Source organism: Canis lupus, chromosome 3 (assembly GCF_048164855.1).
Source record: "Canis lupus baileyi chromosome 3, mCanLup2.hap1, whole genome shotgun sequence".
NCBI lineage: Eukaryota > Metazoa > Chordata > Mammalia > Carnivora > Canidae > Canis > Canis lupus.
In genome coordinates this window covers 10,463,455-10,487,636 of record NC_132840.1, presented here as the reverse complement: position 1 = coordinate 10,487,636, position 24,182 = coordinate 10,463,455, and the positions used below count along the sequence as shown (strand labels likewise).

Below are 24,182 nucleotides of genomic sequence, written 5' to 3'. Positions count from 1 at the left end.
ATGAGAAGACATCCCATGCCAGGGGACTGGAAGAACAAATATTGTTAAAATGTCTATACTACTCAAGGCTATTTATAAATCTAATGTAATCCCTATCAAAATACTAACAGCATTTTCCACAAAACTGGAAAAAACAATCCTAAAATCTGTATGGAACCACAAAAAAACAAAAAACAAACCTGAATTGTCAAAGCAATCTTGAAAAGGAAGTACTAGAGGTATCACAATTCCAGACTTCAAGTTATACTACAAAGATGTAGTAGTCAAAACCGTATGGTACTGGCACACACACAAAAAAAGACACATAGATCGACGGAACAGAACAGAAAACCCAGAAATGGGGGATCCCTGGGTGGCACAGCGGTTTAGCGCCTGCCTTTGGCCCAGGGTGCAATCCTGGAGACCCGGGATTGAATCCCACGTCAGGTTCCCTGGTGCATGGAGCCTGCTTCTCCCTCTGCCTATGTCTCTGCCTCTCTCTCTCTCTCTCTCTGTGACTATCATAAATTAAAAAAAAAAAAAAAAAGAAAAGAAAACCCAGAAATGGTTATACAGTCAATTAATCTTCAACAAAGCAGGAAAGAATACCCAATGGGAAAAAGACAGTCTCTTCAACAAATGGTGTTGGGAAAACTGGACAGCAATATGCACGAGAATGAAACTGGACCACTTCCTTACATCATACATAAAAATAAATTCAAGACAGATTAAAGACCTGAATGTGAGACCTGAGACCATAAAAATCCTGTAAGAGAGGGGCACCTGTGTGGCTCAGCCGGTTAAATGTTGGACTCTTGAGTCTGGCTCAGGTCATAATGTCAGGGTGGAGCCCCAAGGTCAGTGGGGAGTCTGCTTGAGATTCTCTCTTTCCATCTCTCTGCTCCTCCCACTGCACACTCTCTCTCACTCTAAAATAAATAAATCTTTTTAAAAAAATCCTGTAAGAGAGCACAGGCAGTAATTTCTCTGATACCAGCTGTAGCAACATTTTTCTAGATATGTCTCCTGAGGAAAGGGAAATAAAAAATAAACTATCAGGACTACATCAAAATAAAAAGCTTCTAACATAGCAAAGGAACAATCTACAAACCAAAAGATAACCTATTGGATGGGAGAAGATATTTACAAAGGACATATCCAATGAAGGGTTAGTATCCAAAATATATAAAGAACTTAGAGAACTCAACACTCCCCCCTCCCCCGCAAAATAAACCAATTAAAAAATGGGCAGGAGACATGAACAGACATTTCTCCAAAGAAGACCTACAGATGCCCAACAGACACATGAAAAGAGGCATAACATCACTCATCGTTAGGGAAATGCAAATCAGAACCACAGTGAGATACCACCTAACACTTATCAGAATGGCTACAATCAAAATCGTAAGAGAAAGTGTTGGCGAGGATGTGGAGGAAAGGGCACATTTGTGCATTGTTGGTGGGAATGCAAACTGGTGGCCAAAGTGGAAAACAGTATAGAGGTTCCTCAAAAAGTTAAAAATAGAATCTAGCAATCCCACCACTGGGTAGTGAGCACAAAAACACTAATTTGCAAGGCTATATGCACCTCTATGTTTACTGCAGCATTATTTACAATAGCCAGACTATGGAAGCAGACCAAGTGTCCGTCAACAGATGAATGGATAAAGAAGATGTCATATGTATACTCAACAGAATATTATTCAACCACAAAAAAGAATGAAATCTTGCCATTTGCAGCAACATGGATGGATTTAGAGAGTGTAACCCTAAGCAAAATAAATCCAAGAAAGACAAATACTATTTTATTCATATATGGAATTTAAGAAACAAAACAACTAGGAAAAAAGAGAGGGAGACAAACCAAGAAAACCAAGAAAAAGACTTTTAACTATAGAGGCCAAACTAATGGTTACCAGATGGGGGTAAGGGGATGGGGACTAAGAATACACTTATCATGATGTGTTGAGCACTGAGTTAACATGTAGAATTGCTGAATAGCTATATTGTACACCTGAAACTACTATAACCCTGTTAACTATACTGTAATTAAAAATTTAAAACGTAAAAGTCTCCACTTCTATAGAAAACTCTCCTGTTATTTGCTGTGGGAAGATGAGGTACACGAGGTACACAGGGGTTTCAGTAAAAGGTACCAAGTGTAACCTCTTTAGGGAGTACATTTTTCCTCCATATTTATGCTGTCAGGGATTCTTCTAGAACAGGATTTATTAGCCTGGTTCCATATATGAATTTGAAGGTGTTCTTCAGCTCCCTGGCATTGTACACACAATTTTATATATGCAGAATCCTCAGTGGTGGTCTTAACAGAGTTTGTCCAACTTTACTGTGCAGAGAATAACTCAGTAAGGCTACAGAATCACTTTCACTGGAGTCTCCAAAAAGATTACTATAAATTCAAGTTACTATAGATCACAGATTTAATATAAGCTCACGGATTACTATAAACCCACATCTCCTAGACCAGATTTATATTAAACAGGAGAAATAGCTGAGCAAAAGAAAAATGTCATTAGATACTGAAAATGTTTCCCACATCTCCTGTTCCTTCAGGTCCTGTGGTTCCAGGCCATCGGTGGGAAGTATGACGAGGCCTGAGAAATAACCATTGTTATTTCCAAGGCTGGTGAGAATGCCAATACCTATAGAAATTCATCCAATCAAAGGAAAAGGTTTCCACTCACAATCTTCTCACGATATTCACCAATCTATCTGAAAATATCCACGGAAAGTGAATTTATACTTGAAAAGATTTCTGAAATGAAACTTATGCTAGGTCACCTTCAGGTTTCCCAATGGCTGCTAAAGTTGTCTGGATGCATTATCGATTGTATGTACCTCATGACTAAACATTACTTGGAACATTATTCATTAATCTTGCATAATCAAATGGAATGGGAAATGCCTAGAGGTTATGTATCTGTGACCTGCACATTGTAACATGGAATTCCCTAGAAAGAATACCTCTCTGGGAATCTTCAGACAAAAAGGCAATCAAATTAACTTATTACTCTATTGTTGAAATAAGTTAGAGGTGAGAATAGTAATTCTCTGGTAGTTTTTCCACTAGTGATCAGGAATGGGCTTGCACAGCAGCCCTACCACAGAGAGAAAAGCAGGAATGTATCCACCTGTAGTGTTTTGAAAAGTCTTCACAGTACAATTAGATTTAAATCTTTACGGTAAACTTATAGGTGCAGCAACATCATGTCCAAAATGCAAAGCCCTTATCCATGAATCAACATGTGCTATCCCACTGACCATCCTCCTGTTCTGAGAATCAAAGTATCCACTTGAGAAACTCTCACATTACAGGGTCACACTCAGAGTTGGAAAATACGGGTTCAAATCTCAACTCTGACATTACAAGTGCCATCAAGTTAGCCAACTTTTCTGAGTCTAGATTTTCTCTGTTAATGTAAACAGGTCAAACTCTTAACCAAGGCTGTTGTGAGGATGAAATGAGATTAAGAGCAACCAAGAACACAACCTACTTATGAAAGTTTGGCGAGTCCAAGTAACAGTTTCTTCATGTAAATGGTTAGTTCATCTAGACCTTGTACCAGACCAGGAGGGAGGATAATAAGGGAAAGTGGAGAACACAAACATATTCATGCCGTTGGCCACAGTCACACCATGGTGTGCCACGTTTAAGGAAGATACAGAAGAACAAAGGTCACAAAACTAGGATCATTTTTGACATCTCCAACTCTATACTGGCTTTCTCAACCAACAACACAGGATCTTGTCCACGCTCCTATGTCACCTTTGACCTCTGGGAAAAGAGAAGCCACGGGTCTTGCTGCTGGCTGCCTTACCGTCATAATGAGTTTCTCCACGCAGTCAGGTGCCACGCTGTGGAGGTGGGTGAGGTGCAGCTGGAGGTGGATCTTGTTGTTGAGCATGTCCTGGCACAGGGGGCAGCGCAGCATGGGCTGCACGGAGTGCTGCGTCATGGCATGCACCCGGAGCCTGTTGACGTCGGCGTTGCTGTACTTGCAGTAGGGACACTGGTACATCTGTGGGGACACACCCACCCCTCGGGCTGAATCTTCAGTTCCCATCAGTGCCTGTTGTCTGCCCCAAGCCCACCCACCCAAGAGTCTGTTTCCCGCTGGTGTCTAAAACACTCCCCTCCCCCCTACCGTCAGCAAGGCCCCTTCTGGTCTCACCTGCTCTGGTTTGGTCTCCTCTGATGTTTTAGGTCGCTTTGAAGAGAGAGGAGATTCCGAGCTACCTGTGAAGGAGATGCGTTTGGAGGTTGCAGGAGAATCTGTCAGCTCCTTCTCTGCCTGGCTGGACGACGCTGCAAGAAAAAGCAGAAGATGCGATATAGCAGCCAGGCCAGGCCAGCTCCCAGAGGGTTTGTGTTGGGTGAAAATCAACATTCATTTATAGCACAGGATTTTCTTGAAACACCAAAATTCAAGTAGGATGAGCATCCGGGCTGACTTCTCAAGCATGCTGGAAAAGAAGCAAGTGTTCCTCTTTCCTCACTAAGGAAGAAAGATAAAGAAATGGACTAAAATGCTCTGAGGTAGATTAATCTAAATTCAGTGTACTGACCTCCCCCAAACAACACACATCCTGCTGGCCCATGGAGGGCAGTAGGGTTGAGAGTGGATGGGAGAGTCTCACCAGTTGCTCTGCCGACCACCAGTCAACTTGAGTACCAGACACACTCTGCACAGAGGTGATCAACTATGTGCTCCCACCTTTACTGTTCCAGTGCTTGGAATCACAGCACAGCACATCACAGGAGACCCAATAAATGTGACCTGAGAAAGGTTCACACAGATATCTGCATACAAATACTTGGGGGGAAAAAAATCAAGTTTGGGTTTAGCAACCTGCTTTGGGGAAAAAGTAATTGGAGAATGGAACAGGTAGGACATGAATCCAACTTATAATCTAGCCAATGCTCCAGGCACCAGTGTTTGTCTTCAGAGTGGGTGGTAAGGGGGAAGGTCTCTCTGCTTACCCAAAACAAACCCCATTCTACCAAAAAAAAAAAAAAAAAAAAAACACTAATTAGTGAGGAGAGTCACATGAGACTTAAGTAATAAACAGTGGGTACAGAAGTATAGGTAGGAGGAGTTCTCTGGAAAAGGATCTGGAAGATTTTGATGAAAAAAACTGCTGGGTTAAGGGTTTAACCAGGATAAATAGGGTTTCTCCAGTGTAAACACAAATCCCAAAATGGTTAGATGTGGTTATTCCAAAACCTGGTCCGTATTTGAAGATTAGTTCATTTATTTTGGATACAACTTCATTTTTCGTAATTTTGCTAAAAATGATTATTAAAATCCTGAAAATGGTAGTGAGAAATATATACCCATTCCCCTCACTGAAAAATAATTTGACCAGCATTGAGGCCACTGGTTTAGAAAGCCTAATTTTTGCCCTTTCATGAAACGGCTGCCTGTCTCACCCAGTCTAGTACCTAGCTTGTGTTTCTACTTTACACTCAACATTGAAATCTGTTCTGACACGGATACCAAGATGCTGTCATTATAGATGTGTGCTTTAATGAACAATTTTAGAAAATCAATTTTATTCATTAAAATCATAAGGCCCAAATAATTTTTTTAAAAAACTGCTAAATGCAGGAAATATTCCAGGAAGTTGATGCTCTTCCCAGAATGCACATCTTGTGACCTTTAAACCCCAGTATCTTGGTAACCTGGTCTACATAAGTTTGTAGGGCATCTATTATTTAAAAAGTACAAGGACAAGCATTTTATACACATACCCCTCCTCCTCCCAACACACACATTCATAACAGTACTTTAATCTGTCTCGAATCGACTTCAAACCCATTTTGCTCTTAATGGGAGTTATTCATTTTCACTTGAAAGGTAATACATGACGGCTGGATATTTAATGTGATGGACTGGCTGCCGATTAACTAGGTGCTGTAACATTCTAGACCAGTTTCCCCACGGCCCACTTCCCATCTCTCGGCTCCTCAAAGAACCCCATGTCGCAGGTTTCCGGCCTCACGGTGTCATGGGCTCCTACCTGAACACTCCCACAACAGGAGTCCTTAACTAATGGTTCAGGGACTTAAATGCCCCCCACTCCCAGAAGGTTCCTTTTTCTCCATTTTTCATTTTTTGCTTATTGGTTATCCTCTCTATATTAATAGTTCAAATGCATTCTACTGATGGGGTGAGTGGAAGCATCAGGAGATACTTTAGATGCTTATTTGTTATAGCCATCCTTTCCCCTTCCCCATTTCCACCTGCAACCTATAGGCATTGAATACGGCTGTGCTTAGAGTTAGGAAAGAGCTGCTATTTGCTCTTCCTTCCACTAGAGGCAAACCAAGATAGAGATGCCATTCCAAACACTCAGTCCCCAATTTTTGTTAGTCTGCCTGACCTAAAACAGCACTCTCTCTTATGGGACCATACCACTATCCTGTAAATGCTCTCAATCAGCTTGCCACTAACCCCCTTTGGAAAGGTGGTCTATTGCACAGTTGCACGGCTGCGTGAGTGGATGAGCAGAGGATAGATCAGCCAACTCATCTTACTCCCTGGGAACTGCAAGACAAACACTGGGTAGCCGAGTGTGGTGTCAGCTTGCTCATCTGACCAGAGTCCATCCTCTTCCTTCAAGGTGCCATCCACAGTGAACTGTGATGAGGTTACAGAGGTGAGAATTCTGGCTTCAGAAGCCACTATTCCTTCCCCCTGCACGGAGCAGGGAACTTTTATTACCCTTTTTCTTTTTTCTTTTTTTAAAGAGTTTATTTATTTATTCATGAGAGACACAAAGAGAGACAGAGAGAGGCAGAGACACAGGCAGAGGGAGAAGCAGGCTCCATGCAGGGAGCCTGATGTGGTACTCGATCCCAGGACTCCAGGATCACGCCCTGGGCTCAAGGCGGCGCTAAACCGCTGAGCCACCGAAGCTGCCCTGCTCTGGAATTCTAAACCTTCCTTTGTGAGCTCAAGCTAACGTGTCTTATGAAGTGTTTTAAAAAATAAAATCAGCACTTTCCCTCTCATTCCTCTTTCTCTGCAATAACACATCAGCCCTGCTATTATATGAAACACTGAACCCACTGGTGTAAAAACTTCTGGGGCTCATCTCCCTTCTATCCTGGACACCCTGCACTGTTTATTAGATCTCATCTGTTTAGAAGTGGACATCAGCCACCTGCAGCTCACTAGCTCATTCCCTGAAGATAAAGCTGTGCCACTCTTGTAATAGATTCCATTAACACCCAGTTACAATCCCATTGTGTTTCCCTGGGTGATGTGGGGACTGCTCCTAAGAGTTAGGTTAACTAGGCTGACAGCCCCCCTCCTAGCTTAACCCCAGGCATTACAATATTGATCCCTATCAAGACATGGCACCGACGTTTTTTACACAATTTCTGTAGACGTGCAAACAGTTGTGCAAGTTCTCCACAGGCATGCTGGATGAAGGTTGACTACAGGCCACAGTCTGAGGCTTCCTCAAGCTGCTTCTCTCTGAACTACTTCAAAAGGGCCCGAGTCTCAAAATCAATTTCTATTTTAGTTCTGTCACTAGCATACATTGTAGGCCTAAGTGAATGAGGTTGTATGAATACCAAGAGAGAAAGTACTGTGGTTTTCTGCTTTAAAGACTTCTCTAAACTTTAACTTAAATTCTAGGAGAGATGTCACAGTCTAGGAAACATTATTTAAAGAATCAATTACTGGTCACTTTAAGGCCACTATGACATCACAGTAGTTAATTGAAAATACATACACTTCAGAGACAAGCCTTGGTTTAAACAGTGCCTGGAACTTTTGGGTTATACTGGCAACATAAAGTCAAACAACTTGAAGGGTTACTACCTGTAGTGGTTTTTATAATAATGACAATATGAATTGGAAACAATCTAGGTCTCTTATATCACGGCATGGTCAAGTAAACAATGGTATAGCTTCCTCTACTGGATACTAGAGACATTAAGAATGATAGCTGTGAACCAATGTAGAAAGTTACTGAGAACGCTTATCAGAAGAAAAAATAAGATAAAATGTGCATTACACCATGATATAGCTATGGAAAAAAACAGGTACTTGAAAAGACTAGAAGAAAATGATTGTTGTATTTAGGTAATGGAATCATGGACCATTTTCCCATTTTCTAAGGTTGTCAGGTAGTTACATTATTCTTAATATTATAATTAAATAGTTCAGCATTTAAATTCAACTGTCCATGAAAACGTTGATATTTGGATCCATACTGTGCAAAACATCAGGTGGTATTTTTTTTTTTTTTAACTTTGCTGGTTAAAGCAATTTTCTCATTTTGGCAGCTGTATCATACAAAAATATGTGTTAAAACTCAACGAATCTTCCACAGGCAACATGCTGGGCTCCTGGCACTTGGAGGGGGGATAGAAATGTGGCAAGGAACCACAGAAGTGCATATGCTACAGATTTCATACTCTATAAAGCTAGGCAGATGGAACAGTGATGGTGGGATGGTGGGTCAAACCCCTACCACAACCTGATAGTATGTGAGCTGTACATTCCTTGCCACACAACTTTCTATAAGGAGTGAAAAAGCCTTGCTTGTTAGGGGTTATGGCTGTCCTACCCAACTTGCTGATGAGGCACAGAAAGGACTGGCATGTCCTCCTTATAGGGTACGAAAAATTCAAAGTTGGCTTTCTAGGCCAAAAGCCACCATTTCCTGTTGAACTGTGATGGGTTGGCCACCACAACTGACAAAGACAAATACTAAGAGAGGCAGACCTGATTCATGACTATTTTATTCTCTATACATGAGGCAAAATAATTTTATCCCCAAAGGAAACACAGCTGTCGAGGCATGGCTTCCTTGGGGAGGGGGTGGGGGGGTGGGGGGAAGGATCATTTATGCATAGAGACATCAACTTCCAGATTACTCATGCTTTTAACATATTTGGAAAGTATTTAGCCTCTAAAAATAATTATTTAAAAAGGTACCCTCTTGTCATACTTAATTAGAGGAAGTTGGGAGAAGAGGAGCACCTACCTGAAATCATGCAGGTTTTGCTTGCAATTTTCAAAAAATAGTCTTAAGTTCTAGGCACACAAAATAATTAAAACAAGCCGAATAAAGTTTCATGTATGAAGTGACTTACTTTAAAAAAGAGGTAAGAATAGTATAAACTTAGGGAGCTTATAGAATGGCCAAGAATGGTTGAAAACACAGCCTCTATAATGTCACCTGATAGAACCAGTCTTCCAATTCCAATCCTCACTAATGAATTAAAATCTGAGTCACTGAAATTTTGACCAAAGAAGGCTTGAAAGATGTACTCACGATATAACAGACCACCAGTGGACTTAATGACCCATTTGTCATCTGGTGATGTGGTCTGTACAACTCTGAAGCCAGGTAAGGCATGGAGTTGCTGAGTCATGAAAAAGAAAGTTTAAGAAAAATAGGAAATAAAGTAGAAGTTTTTGCTTCCTCCAACTATCAGCCAAGACATCAACTTGTCCTCCCAAAAAACTACAGTACTTGGAAGTAGTTTTTATATTTCACAAACAAAATTCATCTCATCACTCAACACACCAATGAGGCTATTGGCCTGGCAGATCTGTGCCAAAGGCCACCTCCCTTTGCCCGGGGACCTCCCCCTCAGGGAGCTCCTGGGCACGCACTGAGCTGTTCATGTTGCTGGGAGTTTTCTTCTGCATTTCTTCTCCTCATGGTGGGGTGGCATTTGGATCCTCCACCTTGTGGGGGTCCCAAGGTGAGCCCACCGAGGGCCTTGGCTGCTGCCAGACATTTACTCCTTGTGGAGAAGCCAAAGGCAGCCGCCACCTCCACGTCTCAACCGTCAAAACCTTAGCTAAAGTACCACTGACAGCCCCTCCATCTAAACTTCCATCTCCCAAACCAGCAACATAATGGAGGAGCCAATTAAATGATTATTAATTCATGCTACTTTCCGTAAGCCAGAGGTTCTCATCGCCTTGCGTTCGGTAAACCAGCTTGCCACCTGCCCCAGAAATTTACAGCAATCTTTCATCTATCTCCATTGACTAGGAGAAAAAAAATTCACACACCTCCCTATCAGTGTTTGAGTTGGGATAACTACCTCAGCACACTGGACTCAGAAGCTTCCCTAGATCTGAAAATGGTCATTTCAGCTCATAATTACAATGAAATGAAAGGTACAGTGTGATCTTTCCATAGGTCTTCTCCTTCAGCTTCTCAGGAGCCTCATACTTCCTCCAGACAACAAAAACGCAATCTTACAACAGGGTAATCTGTGCTTCTGGACTTTGTGATCTTTATACTGTCACTGAAAGTGGAGGCGCTCTTGGCATTTGCTGGCAGTTCCTTCCCCAGAGGACAGGCTAGGATTTCATACTCGCATCTCCTATGGAACTACTGCACTTAATAAGTGGCCAGCGATCTGGCTGAACTCTCTTCCTCCCCTAATACAGGCAACAACAGTTCCTCTAAAGGATTTGCTTTGCTGCCAACTTGGTCTTTAAACATGCATGGTCTCATTCTGCCTCCAAGCACTTAAAGATGGTTCAAAGAGGAATCAGAGGTGCACACTGGTTACACGCACCCAGGGGGGTGGTCTCCATGCTGTGGCTAAAACAAAGCTGGGGCTCCTTTTCTTTCCCTGCCCCAGAGGTGTGGGATGTCTCAAACTCCAGCCCAGTGGGGTTACGAAAGAACGTTCTGTTCAGACACAGTCTAATTCTCTGTTAAGTGCAAGTTATGCTACTTGTATACATCCCTAGAAAGCGTTTTAGAGAAGTGCAACCACCTACTCAAGAAGTGTAAGAATATGCCTCAATGTGTAGAGTAAGACACACTGTTATCATCAACTTATCAGACATGTCTTTCTGTTTCTATAAAGGGCTTCAAAGAAAATTTGAGTAATACTACAGATGGGTGTAACTCATACTCAGGGAACAGCTAATTATTTTTCTCTTCCAAGTCAGATGTGAACTCGACAGGCCAGCACTTTGGAAATGCAGAAGACCTTACATATTGCTGTTGCTGCTATTATTATTACTTTGCTTTTTATTTGAAAATAATTATAGATTCACAGGAGATTGCAACAGTACAAAGATACTGTGTCCCCTTCCCTCCTATTACTTGTAGCCAGTATCAGGGAACGATTTCTAGGCCTTGAATCATTCCTCATTGTGACCAGTCTTTCTGACCAAACCTCTCTCCCTTCCAGTCCTGCTGTAGGAGATGATATCTGCCCAACTCAGGACTTGTGCCTCTTCTCTCTAGGCACGACAACCTTTCAGGAGAGCTCAGTACCTACTGCACCCAGCAGGGGCTTAGGACCTGCCATTCAGTTAGAGGAGACATAGTTCTCAAAAACCTCAAAGCATGTCCTAAGATCATAGCCCCAAGGTTCTCAGACTCAAGTGTGTGTCAGAAATCCCTGGGAGGCCTTGTTAAAACACAGATAGCAGGCCACACCCCCCAAAATACATCTGATTCAGAGAATTTGCATTTTGAGTGAGTTCCTGAGTGATGCTGATGGCTCATGGACCATATTTTGAAAACCACCATCAGAGTCAATGCTTTCTGTAATTGGTGGGGACCAGAGTTAAATGAGGGGACCCAGCAGGTGGTGGACCCGCTAGTCTTGTTCTTTCCATCTGTCCTGGAGAATTTCAGTGAAAAGGGGGCAGACACTTGTGGGCTCTTTCCACTTTGCCAGTGCTTGCTTGCCTGGTCTTGGCACCAGCGGGCCTCATCAACCCAGGGTCCCCCTGGGAAGGACGCAGAGATCCTCCATAGCCCCTGTGCATTGAAGTCAGCAATCTGGGAAAGGAAGATCACACTGGGCTGGGGGGCGGGGGGAGCTCTGCTTTCCCAGTAAGCAGCCTCAGGTGGGATGGTGGCCCCATGCAGACAAGTGGCTGCTGCTCTTGCTCTGCATCTTTGGGGAAAAAATAGTGCTAAGCCCTACATCAGAGGCATCAATCTGTTACACTAATTCCTTATTGAAATATGCATAAGGCTGCTTAACTGTACTGATTTGAGCTCCCCCAGGGCCATCCCGCAATTCGATTTCAAGATACCTTGCCCCCGTGTATCAAGTTTGAGAAGGAGCCACCCTTACAAAACAGAGCCACCGGCGACCACCTTTTAGACCAATATTGGCTGTCACTTTATTTAATAACTTCTAGACACTGGGCTGTCACCATGAGCCTGGCTTATGTGCCAGCCCTGATCCCTCACTTTGAGGTATTAACCAGCCGGCCCACTTCTGGCCTCTTGTCAGTTTCCCCCAAAGTCTGCCGGCTCCCTCTGGCACAGCCTCCTGAGCTGTGCCCAGGTGCCATCTGTGGTCACGGCTTCCTTGAAGATGGATGGCCATGGTCAGGGGGCAAGGTAGGAGCTGCGCTATCACTCTGCCCCCTGGCCTAATTACAGGATTGTGAAGACCAGGGATTTGGAGAAAACCAGAGTGGAAAGGACCTCCGAGACCCTTGAAATGACAGAGGAAACAGTTCAGAGGTTTAAGATGTAGGGCAAAACAAAGAGGCACTGTGGGTCATTCAGAGACCAGGCCAAAGTTAATTAACAGACGTTCATCCAGTCCCCATCAAATCAAATATTAATTAGGTTAGTTAGGGTCTCTGAGCCCCAACACAGCATAGATTCCCAGAGACTGGACTGTAACAATACTCTTCCAGTTTTTTCTCCATTCCAAACCTATCTTCCTAAAAGATTAAATTTTTAGAATAGAAGTGAACTTGTGAAAATCAACAATAAAATCCAGGCCCAGCCTTGGTGGCAGGTCCCAAGAGCTCTGAACTGAACTTCTCAGCACCGTTTCATCCCCCGTGATCTGCCCAGGGTTGTTTTTTGTTTTGTTTGTCTGTTTTGGGGATTTGTTTTGTTTTGTTCTTGCTAGTTTAGGTTTGGCAGGGCAGTGTGAGAATCTAAGACACCACTCAAGCCCCTGTGAGGGTGGAAAATAAGTACTAAGACCACTAGAAAGGCCTGGTCTTGGTCCTCTCACAGTAGAGAGAGGGGGAACCGCGTACGCATTTATATCAATGCTTCTCTCAGTACCCAGAGTCCCATGTAGGATTTGCGCATAGCATTCCAAAGGGCTGAGATGAATGATCTGTGCAAAGGGGTGGGGATGTGGCTCTTGTGTACCTTTAGGGACTTCTTGAGAGCTGATGTTACCCTCATGTTTTCTTGTGACAGGAGTTCCCTTTATACAAAGACATCAGCCCCCCTCTTGCTAGGTAACGAATCGCAGAGGTTTGCAGTGCTCACCACACCTTGGTTCCCAACCTGGAGGTGTCACCTTGAGCATTTTACTTGACTACACTGAGCTCTCAGTTTCCTCATCCACAGTAGGATGGCAGTGTTCACTCACAGGGTTTCTGTGTAAGGCTGGCAAGAGATCGGACATACAAAGCCTACCACAGAGTCTAGCGCACAGTGAGAGCTCAAACACTGCTTGCTGTGGTTTCCTTTTTAGAAAGAGCTCTGGAACATAATATGGGCCCATGAGGGGCTTCGTTGTTAAAGAAGCACAGATACCCAAAATTTGCCTTTTCTATATACTAACATGGAGCAATCCTACTAACCCACAGGTTTGATGTCTAACAGAAAGTAGAATGTCCTGGACTTGAAAATGTCTATGGTCACGTTATTTAACCAAACTGACTGTTAATCAAACAACGGTATCAAGTCCTTGCTAAGTGCTGGAAATTATAGAAATGAATGAATGCCACATGGGGAAGAGATGAAGAGACAGAGCGCGGAAGATTTTTAGGGCAGTGAAAATATATATAATGATGGATATATGTCAGTATACTTTTGTTCAAACCCACAGGATGTACAACAGTAAGAGTGAATCCTAAGACAAACTGTGGAGTTGGAGTGATTTCTGACGTGTCAATGGTTCATCACTGGTTTAAAAAAAGTGCATTCTGGTGAGTGATGTTGATTGTCAGGGGGAGCTATGTATGCGTGGGGGCAGAGGGTGATAGAAAATCTCTGTGCCTCCCTGTCAGTTTTGCTGTAAACTTAAAACTGCTCTCTAAAAAAGAAAGTCTTATGAAGCAAACCCACACACACACACAAGTGAATGAATACCACAAAACTCAGATCATAAAGAACTCACAATCCTGTCTGAAAACGAGAGAAACAGGATTTTCAAGTCGTCTTCTCCAATTTTCATATAATAAGAGCAAGCTACCATGTTATGTGTTCTTTAGCTTTATGAGGTGGGGAGTATGTCCCGGACCCACAAGGCAAATTGTGATTTGATCACAAATCTGGCCCCCAGGTGTTCACCATCTATGTGTCATACTTCTCTAGTCTACAAAACAGAATGTTGGGCCAGGAAGAATGTGAAAGTCTAATGAAATGTTCAGATATCCTCTGAGAAAGGCACTATGGTGGTTTTTTTTTTTTTTTTAAATCAAATACTAAGATAGGATTCTAATAACAGAAGTGCTTCCCCCATCAGCACAAAAGCTAAAACTGAAACAGAGCAAGATTCACATGGGCCCCCTTGCAAAAGTAATATGTAAATCTATAAGGTATTTTCTACAGTGATGAAAAATGATTGGTCCTTAATCTCCATTTCTACTGCCCTTTATACCTTGGATGAGTGTTCTCATCATACTGTACCACGGTTATGTGATTACATATGATGTCCCAAAAAGGGAGTTCCTTACTTTTTTGCATATCCTGTATCTGCCTTAGATTACCTCTGCTAATTTTGTTACTGCATGCAAAAATATTTGCTCAATTGATGTGGTCCCTCTCCCTCTCTTAGAATTTACAATATAAATTCTCAAAGCCAAGACCTCTGAATTACTGGAATTCAGGCAAGTCCAGAGATACACCACACCCTGTATCTATTTTTGCTTCCCAACATAAAAATAGTTCGAATGGTTTGTTTCCAATCGTGAGGCAGATTTCTGCCTGCAGTGACTTTAAGCAGCCAAGTTATACTGAAAGCGGCCTGGAAAAAAAAAAAGAAAGAAAGAAAAAAAGAGAGTGGGGAATGGAGGTGGAGAAAGGGAACAGAGGACTCTGGAAAAGCCCACATAGCTGCACAATTCCCATCCGTGTGTGAAACGTAAAACCAAAAACGGTTTCCGTTGGCAGGAATGTGAACCACAAAGGAGCCATGTGAGCCAGGCTCCCAGCATTCCCTCACACACACCCTACTGCAAAGACAAATTTACTTTTGGGTGAGGTAGAAAAATAGAACCAAATGCCAGAAGGACAGAGATTTAGGCTGAAATGATTTCTAGAGAGGTATGGTGCTGGTGGTGAACAGCCTGGTTTCTAGCCAAAAACAGAGCTGGGATGGGTGGTTACTCAAAGGCACCCACATGAATCTCCAGGGGCTCCTCCTCTGATGTCCTCATCACACGGGGCTCTGACAACACAGGGTGATGCACTCCAGTCACACAGGACCAGGTGAGAGCATGTAGAGCTCTGCTACCCCACCAAGGAAGGCGGCCTGGCGTGGTTCGACCCTCATGGAAAAAAGCCGAAGGGGCCTACGTGAACTCAGTGCAGACTCCTGGCCCACGCCATCGCAACTGGTGGGAGACTAGGGAAATCCTGGCAAGTTACCAGCATTCCAACTTTAGAAATTAATATTCTCCAAGATTCTCCTGTGCAACTCTTCCTCCCCCAATTCTATCTTTAAGGAGTTCCAGAACTGCAAGAACCTATTTAGTACAAACCTGCCATTTTACAGATTTTGAAACTATGGACCAGAGACCTGAGGTCATGTGGCTCATCTCTGCGGCAGAACCAGGCCTTGAGCCTGGGGCTCCTGGCTCCTAACTGGCCAGAGCTACTCCAAACCCGTAACACTTCCTCTCAGCATATACTTTCTTTTATCTTAATCGACTCAATTAAAAAAAAAAAAAAAAAAAAAAGGTACTTCTTTCCAGCCCCTTTCCATTCTCTGTCACAGATTATACTTGAGGCACTAAGTTCTCCATACAGTGGCATCCCTATTTATACAAAGCTGTAAACAACAGGGAGAATAGGAGGACGGCTGGTAATAGATTTCCACCAGGATGTGCCTGACCCGCTTTTTTTCAACCTCAGTAATTAGAAAGGCAGTGGGTTTGTAGGAATTATTCATATGCAGCAAGAGCTGTACACTATACATTTATGTTAAACATGTCAAACCCGATTGAAATCATGCCTGCCAGCACCATATTCCATAAACACACTTCTCCCTCACAGTCGCCCAGACCTTGCCGGCCTGCTAATACCTCCTTTAATAGCAATCTTCCATGGATTCAAATCAGGGACGCTCCACTGCACTAATTGCTCTGTGTTAGGTGAGCATCATGGATTTTAAAAAAATTAATAAAATAAAGTCCCTTCAGGCCATTCCCCTAGAAAAACAACACTCGAACTACAATTATAACTCAAAATCTTCCAAAAATAGAGACATGGACATCAGTTAGAGATTTCTGGAGCATTATCATGTTGGCATTTTCAGTTGGGCTGTGGCCCTTTGTTTTTTAAAGCACTAACACCCCCTGGTCATCTTGTCTCAAATTAGCTTAACTAGATCCAGTTTAGTGCTCTGTGGCTGGAAACCATGGCGGCTACAGGATTTAAATAACCATCTTGCTATGATTCTTTGCCAAGAGTTCAATTTTTTCCCCTAATTATTGGTGATAAAGCATCACATTAATTGTATATCACTTAATTTATAGCAATTAATGGTTGATTGGATAATCACTGCATTAATTATTGTTCAGTTGCCGACACTGGGGGCTCTTCAATCTAGAACACACACTTTTAAATCCACACACTGCTAAAAGAGAACGAGGGATCATTTTCATGTTTCAAAAGAGAAAACCACAAAGTTGGACGGTGGAAATTGCTGTGCATTAGGAAAGAGACTTAGCTTCAAAGAACCTTCCTGCACCCTCCGTTGGCCCACAAGAGTGCTTTACACTCACTGTGCGTGGATGCAATCTCTGAAGGGCTTATCAAAGGCCGCCATTTGTACATGTGCCACCACTGGCCATCGTGGAACCCTCAAGAACTCTCATCATGGACCCCAGGGTGTGGTGGTGGGTGTCACCTCTCCATGTTTTACAGATGAGATGCCCGAGGCTCCAGAGACCAAGGCCATTAGCTGAGTGGTCCACTTCACCACTGAGCAAGATGTGGACTTACTACCAAGTATATTCATGGTGGACGATCCAACTCATTCTTGCACAAGCAAGTCGTTGTCATGTTACTGTTGCTGCTGTACAACTTTAGAGAATGCTACTCTCCAAAATGGAGATGAAAGCAAGATCAAATGATCATGCTGAAAAATCCCATTCTTGGAGAGATGGGACAGTATACCTGTAGGAACTCAGGCTCTGTCCTAAGCAGCACGGCCAGTCTGCAAATCTGAACCCGTGTGTGTGCCTCTGGCGCCCTGCACAGGCTTAGCTCTCCCGGGCTCAGTTTACCGCTCTGCACAGTGGTAGGGGGCTGAGGAAGGGGTGCGGGGGATGGTTACTCACAGCATTTATCTCACAGAGTGAGAGGCGGGAACGTGTGTAAAGCAGAGCTTCCCAACTCTCTTTCATGTCACGGTGTACGCAGAAAATGAGGGCAAGTTAGTGTGGGCAGATGAAAATCCAACTGGTCCCTGCTTCAGCAGCCCCCAGCCCCATCTGGCCAACTCAAGGGCCCTAGAGATCAGTACCTGTGCACCTGTGAGGACTCCTGGCATGCCCGCTGGGAAGCAGGTGTGATGCACTGGAACGGTGCCTGGTACACAGGTAAAGCTTAATATGGCCTTAACAATAACTGGGAAATTAGAGTATCTGGGGTGCATCCTTTCAGGGGTAGTTTTGTTCCTTTTGATTATCTACAGCTGCACTTTCAGGGTGTAAAGAGCTGCATTTCAATGCATTGCAATGAAATAAAATCTACTGCCTCAGTGGTACTAGCTACACTTCAAGGGCTTACCAGCCGCCGTGGCTAGGGCTACCGTACTGTACTGTGTAGAGGCAGAACCTTTTTATCAGCCCAGGGAGTTCCAAGGGGCAGCACTGGCCTATAGAACACGGTTCTGATGGTTAGGTCTGTTCCTGAAATCCCCACGGAGTGCTACGCTCCCTGAAGGCAGGGCCTGTCATCATGGAACTTGTGATCGGTGGAACTCTGCCCGGTGCCCTGCTCATGGTTGGGATCCAGCCACGGGCCGTGGAATCAATGCTGCTGTGATTCAAACCACTATCTTGCCTTGCTGCCACTTGAGGTCAAAGACCTGACATCTAAATAAAGAAGCCCAAAGAGGATGACCAACGGACACCAAAAAGGAAATCAGGAGTCCCATTCCAATATAAAAATAAATGACTAAAAATTTTTAGCAAAGATTATCCATTCCTGTACAAACCCCAAACTACGTAATCAATAGCCGAGAAAATGTCAATTATCCAGGCTCATTTGAAATATTATTAATCTGCACCGTGAGCGGCCACTAATCAACAGTACAAATTGTGAAATCACTATTTATTTATTTGCTAGGAGGAAGCACTCCCCATCACATTTAATCAGATAGGAACAGTTCAATTTAGGGCATAAATGGAACAAACGCAGATATTTCTTTTTTATAAAATAGTAAGGATCCCAAAGAAAGCTGCGAAGAGGTTGCTGCCACCTGTATCGATTCCAAGATCAAATCGGCTCAAGTACCTTAATAAAGCCTGTCATTACACACTCAGACAACATAGACAAAATTATGCTTCGGGTCAAAAGAGGATCATTCGCAGGAGTCAGGAAAGAATTGTCCCTTCTCACTTTATTACTACGTGACTGGTAAGGGGCACCTCTGAGTTATTCATCCATGGTTTCTCTCTCTGTCTCATCTCTATCTTCTGGAGATACAGTACAGACTGTTGTTTGAATGAATGAATGAATGAATGAATGAATGAATGAATGAATGAACGAACGAACGAACGAGAAAGTGGGGCTTTATTAAAGAGCTCATATTTATGGTGCTCCTGATGGCCTGGCATGTCCACTAGCTCTGTAAGGACACACTCCCACTGAATTCTCAACATTCTGAATGTGATTTAAATGAACCACCCTCAACCGAGCGAGCTTACCCTCAACTGAGCGAGCTTGCCCTCAACTAGTCTTAGAATTAGGGGAGCACGTGTGAGATGCCCGGTACGAGCCTGGCGCACAGTGGGTATTTTGCAAATGGCAGTTACATGTTGTCATTTACTCAGTGTCTGTAGCACACAGAATGCAGGCAATGCACACCACATACTATCAGCGTGATCCTACTAAGTTCTTATATGCTGTTCCTCCCCTCAGCTTCTCGAAACTCCTAGAAACCACACCTGCCAGGCAACAGTTTCACATTCATAGGAAAGGACCCAAACAGAAACCCCCACTACTTTTCCTCATCTAACTAAATTATTAAAATAACAACAAAAACCATCCTAACATAGAGCTTCCTATATGCCAGGCATTGTTCTAAGATTCCCATATTCATATAATCCTCACGGCGATCCTCTGAAAGTAGGTACTATTTTTAATCCCCCATCTCATATGAGAAACAGAGGCACAGAAAGGTTAAGGTCACATAACTAATAAGTGGCAGAGCCAGGATTAGAAACCAGGGACCCACACTGTGAAAACAAAGGACAGATGGCCTGGAAGGTTACTCGGCCTTCCAACAGCGAGTGTGAAATCCTTTTGCCCAGATCCTCTCTATCTGCAAAGTGTGTGTCCATTTCGCTTTGACAGAACAGGAAAAACCCAGTGTGACAAGCAACACAGTGCGATCCTCCCCTGTGATCAAGACCTCTGAGGACAGACATCTGTGTCCTGCTCCCAGCCTGCCCTGGCAACCCCTCCTAGGGTGCTCGGCCCTGTCCTTCAGCATCTCTCAAGCGCAGGCCTCTGGCCACCACAGTTCAAAAAAGGACAGTTAAGTCCACCTAGCATGCCAGTCGCTCACTCAGCGGCCGTGACACCCTGTTTCTCTGTCCCAGGAAACACTGAACAGGCGCATCACCTACTCCGCCCCATCCCTCCTGAAATTTGGAAGCTGTTAAGCTGCCTCTCGAATTTCTCCTTTACAGACTGAACAGCCCCAATTTCTTCAGCCTCTTTTCAGAGGCAATATTTCTCAGCCTTCAGTGATTTTCACTGCTCTCCCCTGGCCTCTCTCCAAGATTCTGTATCTTGTTTAAATAGAGAAGGCCAACACTGACATGATTTAAGAACAGTCGTGCCTGGAAAAGTAACAAAGGCCCAACCAATACAGACTCTAGAAGGTAAATATTTTCTTGAAAAAACACAAAGTATCACAATATTAATAATGGAAGGCAGTAAGAATTAGGTTGACCAAATAAAATAATTTCCTTTGCTTGTCATACCATTTCCTCTAAGAACTGTGGTGGTTTCTGGGAGACTTACCTGTCCTGAGAACTCTTCTCAGAAACAACTTGGCTCCTCCAAAACAACAACAACAACAACAACAACAACAACAACAACAACAACAAAACACCTCTAAGCTTTTCTTCTCAGTCTCGGCTCTTCTTTCCTCCAATACAGCAATCCTATCATCACAAGAGATAGCTGTTCCCCCTCTCACAATACTAAGTTTTCCAGAAATAGCACTTCCCTTCCTGACATCAACTTCTTCTGGTTTTGGTACCATGTCGTTCTGCCTGGCTTCACTGCCTGCCCCGCTCTGGGTGCGTTTCAGGTGTGGGCGCTCACCACGGGGGCAAGGTGGGACACGCAGTGTGCAGAACATAGCCTGCTCTGCAATGCTGACTCCTTGGAGATTCATGGGTGACCTCCCAGTCAAGGTGCACAGGGCAAACCCCGCCACTGGGCTTGGGGGCAGCAGGGCTAGGTAACTGGACCTTCAATGGAGGAAGAATTCCATCAAGGGTGAAGCAGCTCCAGAGAGAAGCTGCAGAAAGCAGTGTGACCTCAGAAACACAGAAGCCCCTGGCATAGAGCCAGACACCTGGATGCTCTAATAAACAAGCTGGCTTTGGGGCCATTTAAGAAAAGCTTTAAAAATTCTTTCATATAACGTAAGAGAAGGAGAATGAAGCTGGCCACTCAAAAAAGCAAAACCCAGACCCTTCTCCCAGTACACAGAACAGTTTTTCTGGGTAGGTTAAGGATGCATCTACTCCCTGACCTGTCAGCCTCACTCTTCCAGGGAAGAGAGGTCAGGGGTTCAAGGGCAGCACGCACACGCTACCTGTCCACTTGCTCTGGTCCTTCTCGCCTCCACTCTCCTGGTCTTTAGCAAGCTCCTCTGGATCAGCAGCCGCTTCACTGGGCCCTTCAACATCTTCAATGGCTTCTTCTGAAATAGAAGAAAAACAAAATGTCAAGGATTAAAACTGATCAGAAGATGAAAGACTCTTGCCTCCTACTCCAAAAAATTACCAACCACAATACACAGATGCCAATGATGGTCCTTCCTCTCTCCTCGAGGCCCCCGAAAGGCTGCCTGCACCACGGGGGTGCCGAGGTCTTTCCCTTCCCCATTCACTGGTAGGAGACGGACTCGCTCTAGACGTGTGGATGTTAGGTATTTCCAGATGGATTCTGAATGCCTCATTTGAACTTTTAATATCGTAAAGCCAATCCTGTTGAAGAAATCGCTCCCATCTAAATTCCTGAAGTTGCATGCAAGTCTTTTATAGTTGAAAATGCAAAAAGGGAGCCACATGTTGGGTCTTGCCTAGCTCTGACCCCAGTGCGTCCTGGATGTGAACAAGGCTAGATCCTACCATGGACCCTGCAGAGGCCACGAAGTATGTGTGCACGTGCCAGACCACGGCGGGAGGTGGTTGTTGGTTTTTTGTTTGCTTGCTTTTTAACAATTACTCACAGTCTCAAGGATCATAGACTATCAGTGATAGGATTTCATTAATGTGAAGAGTTCTAGAAAACAAACAACATCTGTACAAACAACATCTGTAGGCATGCCAGGCGTCAGTGGCAAGAAGCTAGATTTATAGAGAAAGGGAAACAAATTTCTAAGAGCATCACATATTTTTCTTTTGAAGCCAGTCCATTCTTTACCCAACACTGGTTTAAAACTAGCCATGGAAATTCTCTCCAGCTCAATACAGAATGCTTTGGGTGAAGACAGAAGAATGGTCATTTCCAACATGGTCATTTTGTTACTCCTGACATAAAACACCTGCACAAGTAGGAAGGAAAAGGCTATAAGATACCCTATAGATATTGATGGAAAGGGAGCAAGAGATTTCTCTCCTGTTCTCCTGGCTCTCTGGATCATTATCCAAAACATTTATTAAGAATGGGTTAAATGAGTGAATTTAACAAATTCAGGCAAACTGAGGTGGGCTGATGACGAAATTATTAGCAGACTCTGAAGAGCACACTGTCCTGGATGTAGGGACACGAGAACAGGCTGCTTGCATTGACTACATGGGGCTGGTGCCAGACCAGATGCACAGGAACCGAGTATTGGGACTTGGGGCTCAGACCGGTGTCACTCTAGGTCTCTGGAGCTGTTATCCTACTTTTTCAATGTTTCAGGGTATTACCCTCCCCAAACCTGCAGAAAATAGCTTCTAAATTTCATCGTGCAAAGGAAGTAAGAGGAGTTCAGTGTAAAATGACCTCAGAGGGTATATAAAACACCTGAAGAAGAAAGTATCTACTTCAAGTCAGATTTTCCTAATTCTTCCCGGAAAAACAATGGAAGTCCAAGGACTGGAAAACTGAATTCGGGGGTCAGGGAACATTCTCTCTTCATTCCCACCAATCCAGGATTTATGAGGCAGTCCTGGGGAACATAGGCAAAATAACAGAGTGCTTATTTTCATCCCCAATTAAGAGGCCTCCCCATCTAATCTCTGCATCTCCCTTTTGTCTTACGACATAGTGAAGTTAACGTCAGGTCTCCCCATACCCCCCTTTAGTTCAGAAAAAAATCATGGCAACCATGGTGTGAAGTCAATCTGATATACAGTGCCATATTAACACTATACGCCACTGAGTAGAGAAAAAAATTTATATACAAGTGTTAGTAGAGAATAACCACCAAACTACACAGTATGACGTATGCATAGTCTTAATTATGTTGAACCAGGATGTTCAATGCATATTTTTACACTTTTGATAGAACCGTTCAATGCTATAATTATAAAATCCTTTCCTGAATGGTGATACCAGAATTCAGTCAATCAGTATTAAATTGGGTCTGCCCAAAGGAGCGAGGGCTCTTAAAATACACTCCTTCGCCCCAGTACATGCTGTGACACAAACTATCTGTAGTAGTGTAGATATTAATCAAATTTGATTATGCAGAGATGGCCGAGTGGCCCCTCCTCTCCACCTCTCTCTCTCACACTCGCTCACACACACACACACACACACACAATCACCTTAGATGCAAACAGTGTGACACCTATGAAACAGACAACACCCTGATGTGGAGAACAGCATTTGAGGTGCTGCTCTGCAGAGGCGGGAAGGAAGGAGTGGGCCCGCAGGGAGACCACCTCCAAGGTCAGCACATCGTGTGGGCCACAGCCATCGGAGCTCGGAATTGGGAACTCACGGTCACTCTCACTGGCCCCAGTTCTCCGGGCCCTTCCAAATAGGTCTTATTCAGAAGACACAGGGTGTGAAGAATAAGCACGTCATCGCTACAACAAGCAAGGAAACCGCACAGGGCTTTGTGAATATTCCTGAGCCCTCGTTCTATCAGCCTCCTGGGTTCTTGGCTTTCTTCCCTCCCTGCCCTGCTACAAGCAGAAAAGTGAAGGCAGCTGAGTTCTACTGAGTGGACGGGGGACAGATGTGAATTCAGAAACTCACTTTCTCTTCCCGCTCCTTTTCTTTAGAAATCAAACCTCTTCTTTTCTTTCAGTGCCTAGGTTTCATATTATCATTTATCACTCATTCACCAAAAGGCTGTTCTATGCTTGGTGGAAGAAGAAATGCTCAGGAAACTCCCGGACAGCTTCCCTCACAAGGGGCTCCGCGTCCTCACCCCCACCTAAGCACCCGGTCCCGCAGCCGAGCAGGGTGCACTTCCACCTACGACCTACAGGTGTCGCCCTCTGCATGGCGAGGCCCGGAAGGGCAGCTCGCTGAACCCAGCAGACAGCGTCTGGGCGGCCCAACCTGAGCATGTGGAAATAATATACGTCTTCAAGTGAACTGTC

At 43.9% G+C, this 24,182-nt stretch overlaps 1 protein-coding gene across 34 annotated transcripts in view; it reads right to left on the bottom strand.

Moving 5' to 3' along the window:
* The window catches only part of ZFHX3 (zinc finger homeobox 3), a 524,735-nt gene that overhangs the window by 24,679 nt on the left and 475,874 nt on the right, over positions 1-24,182 (bottom strand). For 33 of the 34 annotated variants that reach the window (XR_012026543.1, XM_072817035.1, XM_072817111.1 and 30 more), the window contains 3 exons: positions 21,230-21,337; positions 4,173-4,306; positions 3,819-4,019 (listed from right to left, as the gene is read on the bottom strand). Coding sequence is in view for 33 of the 34 variants with exons in the window: in XM_072817035.1 (XP_072673136.1) it covers positions 3,819-4,019; positions 4,173-4,306; positions 21,230-21,337 (443 nt within the window). In the remaining variant the exon portion in view is untranslated. The remainder of the gene's footprint in view (positions 1-3,818; positions 4,020-4,172; positions 4,307-21,229; positions 21,338-24,182) is intronic. The other variant, XM_072817225.1, reaches the window with a different exon arrangement.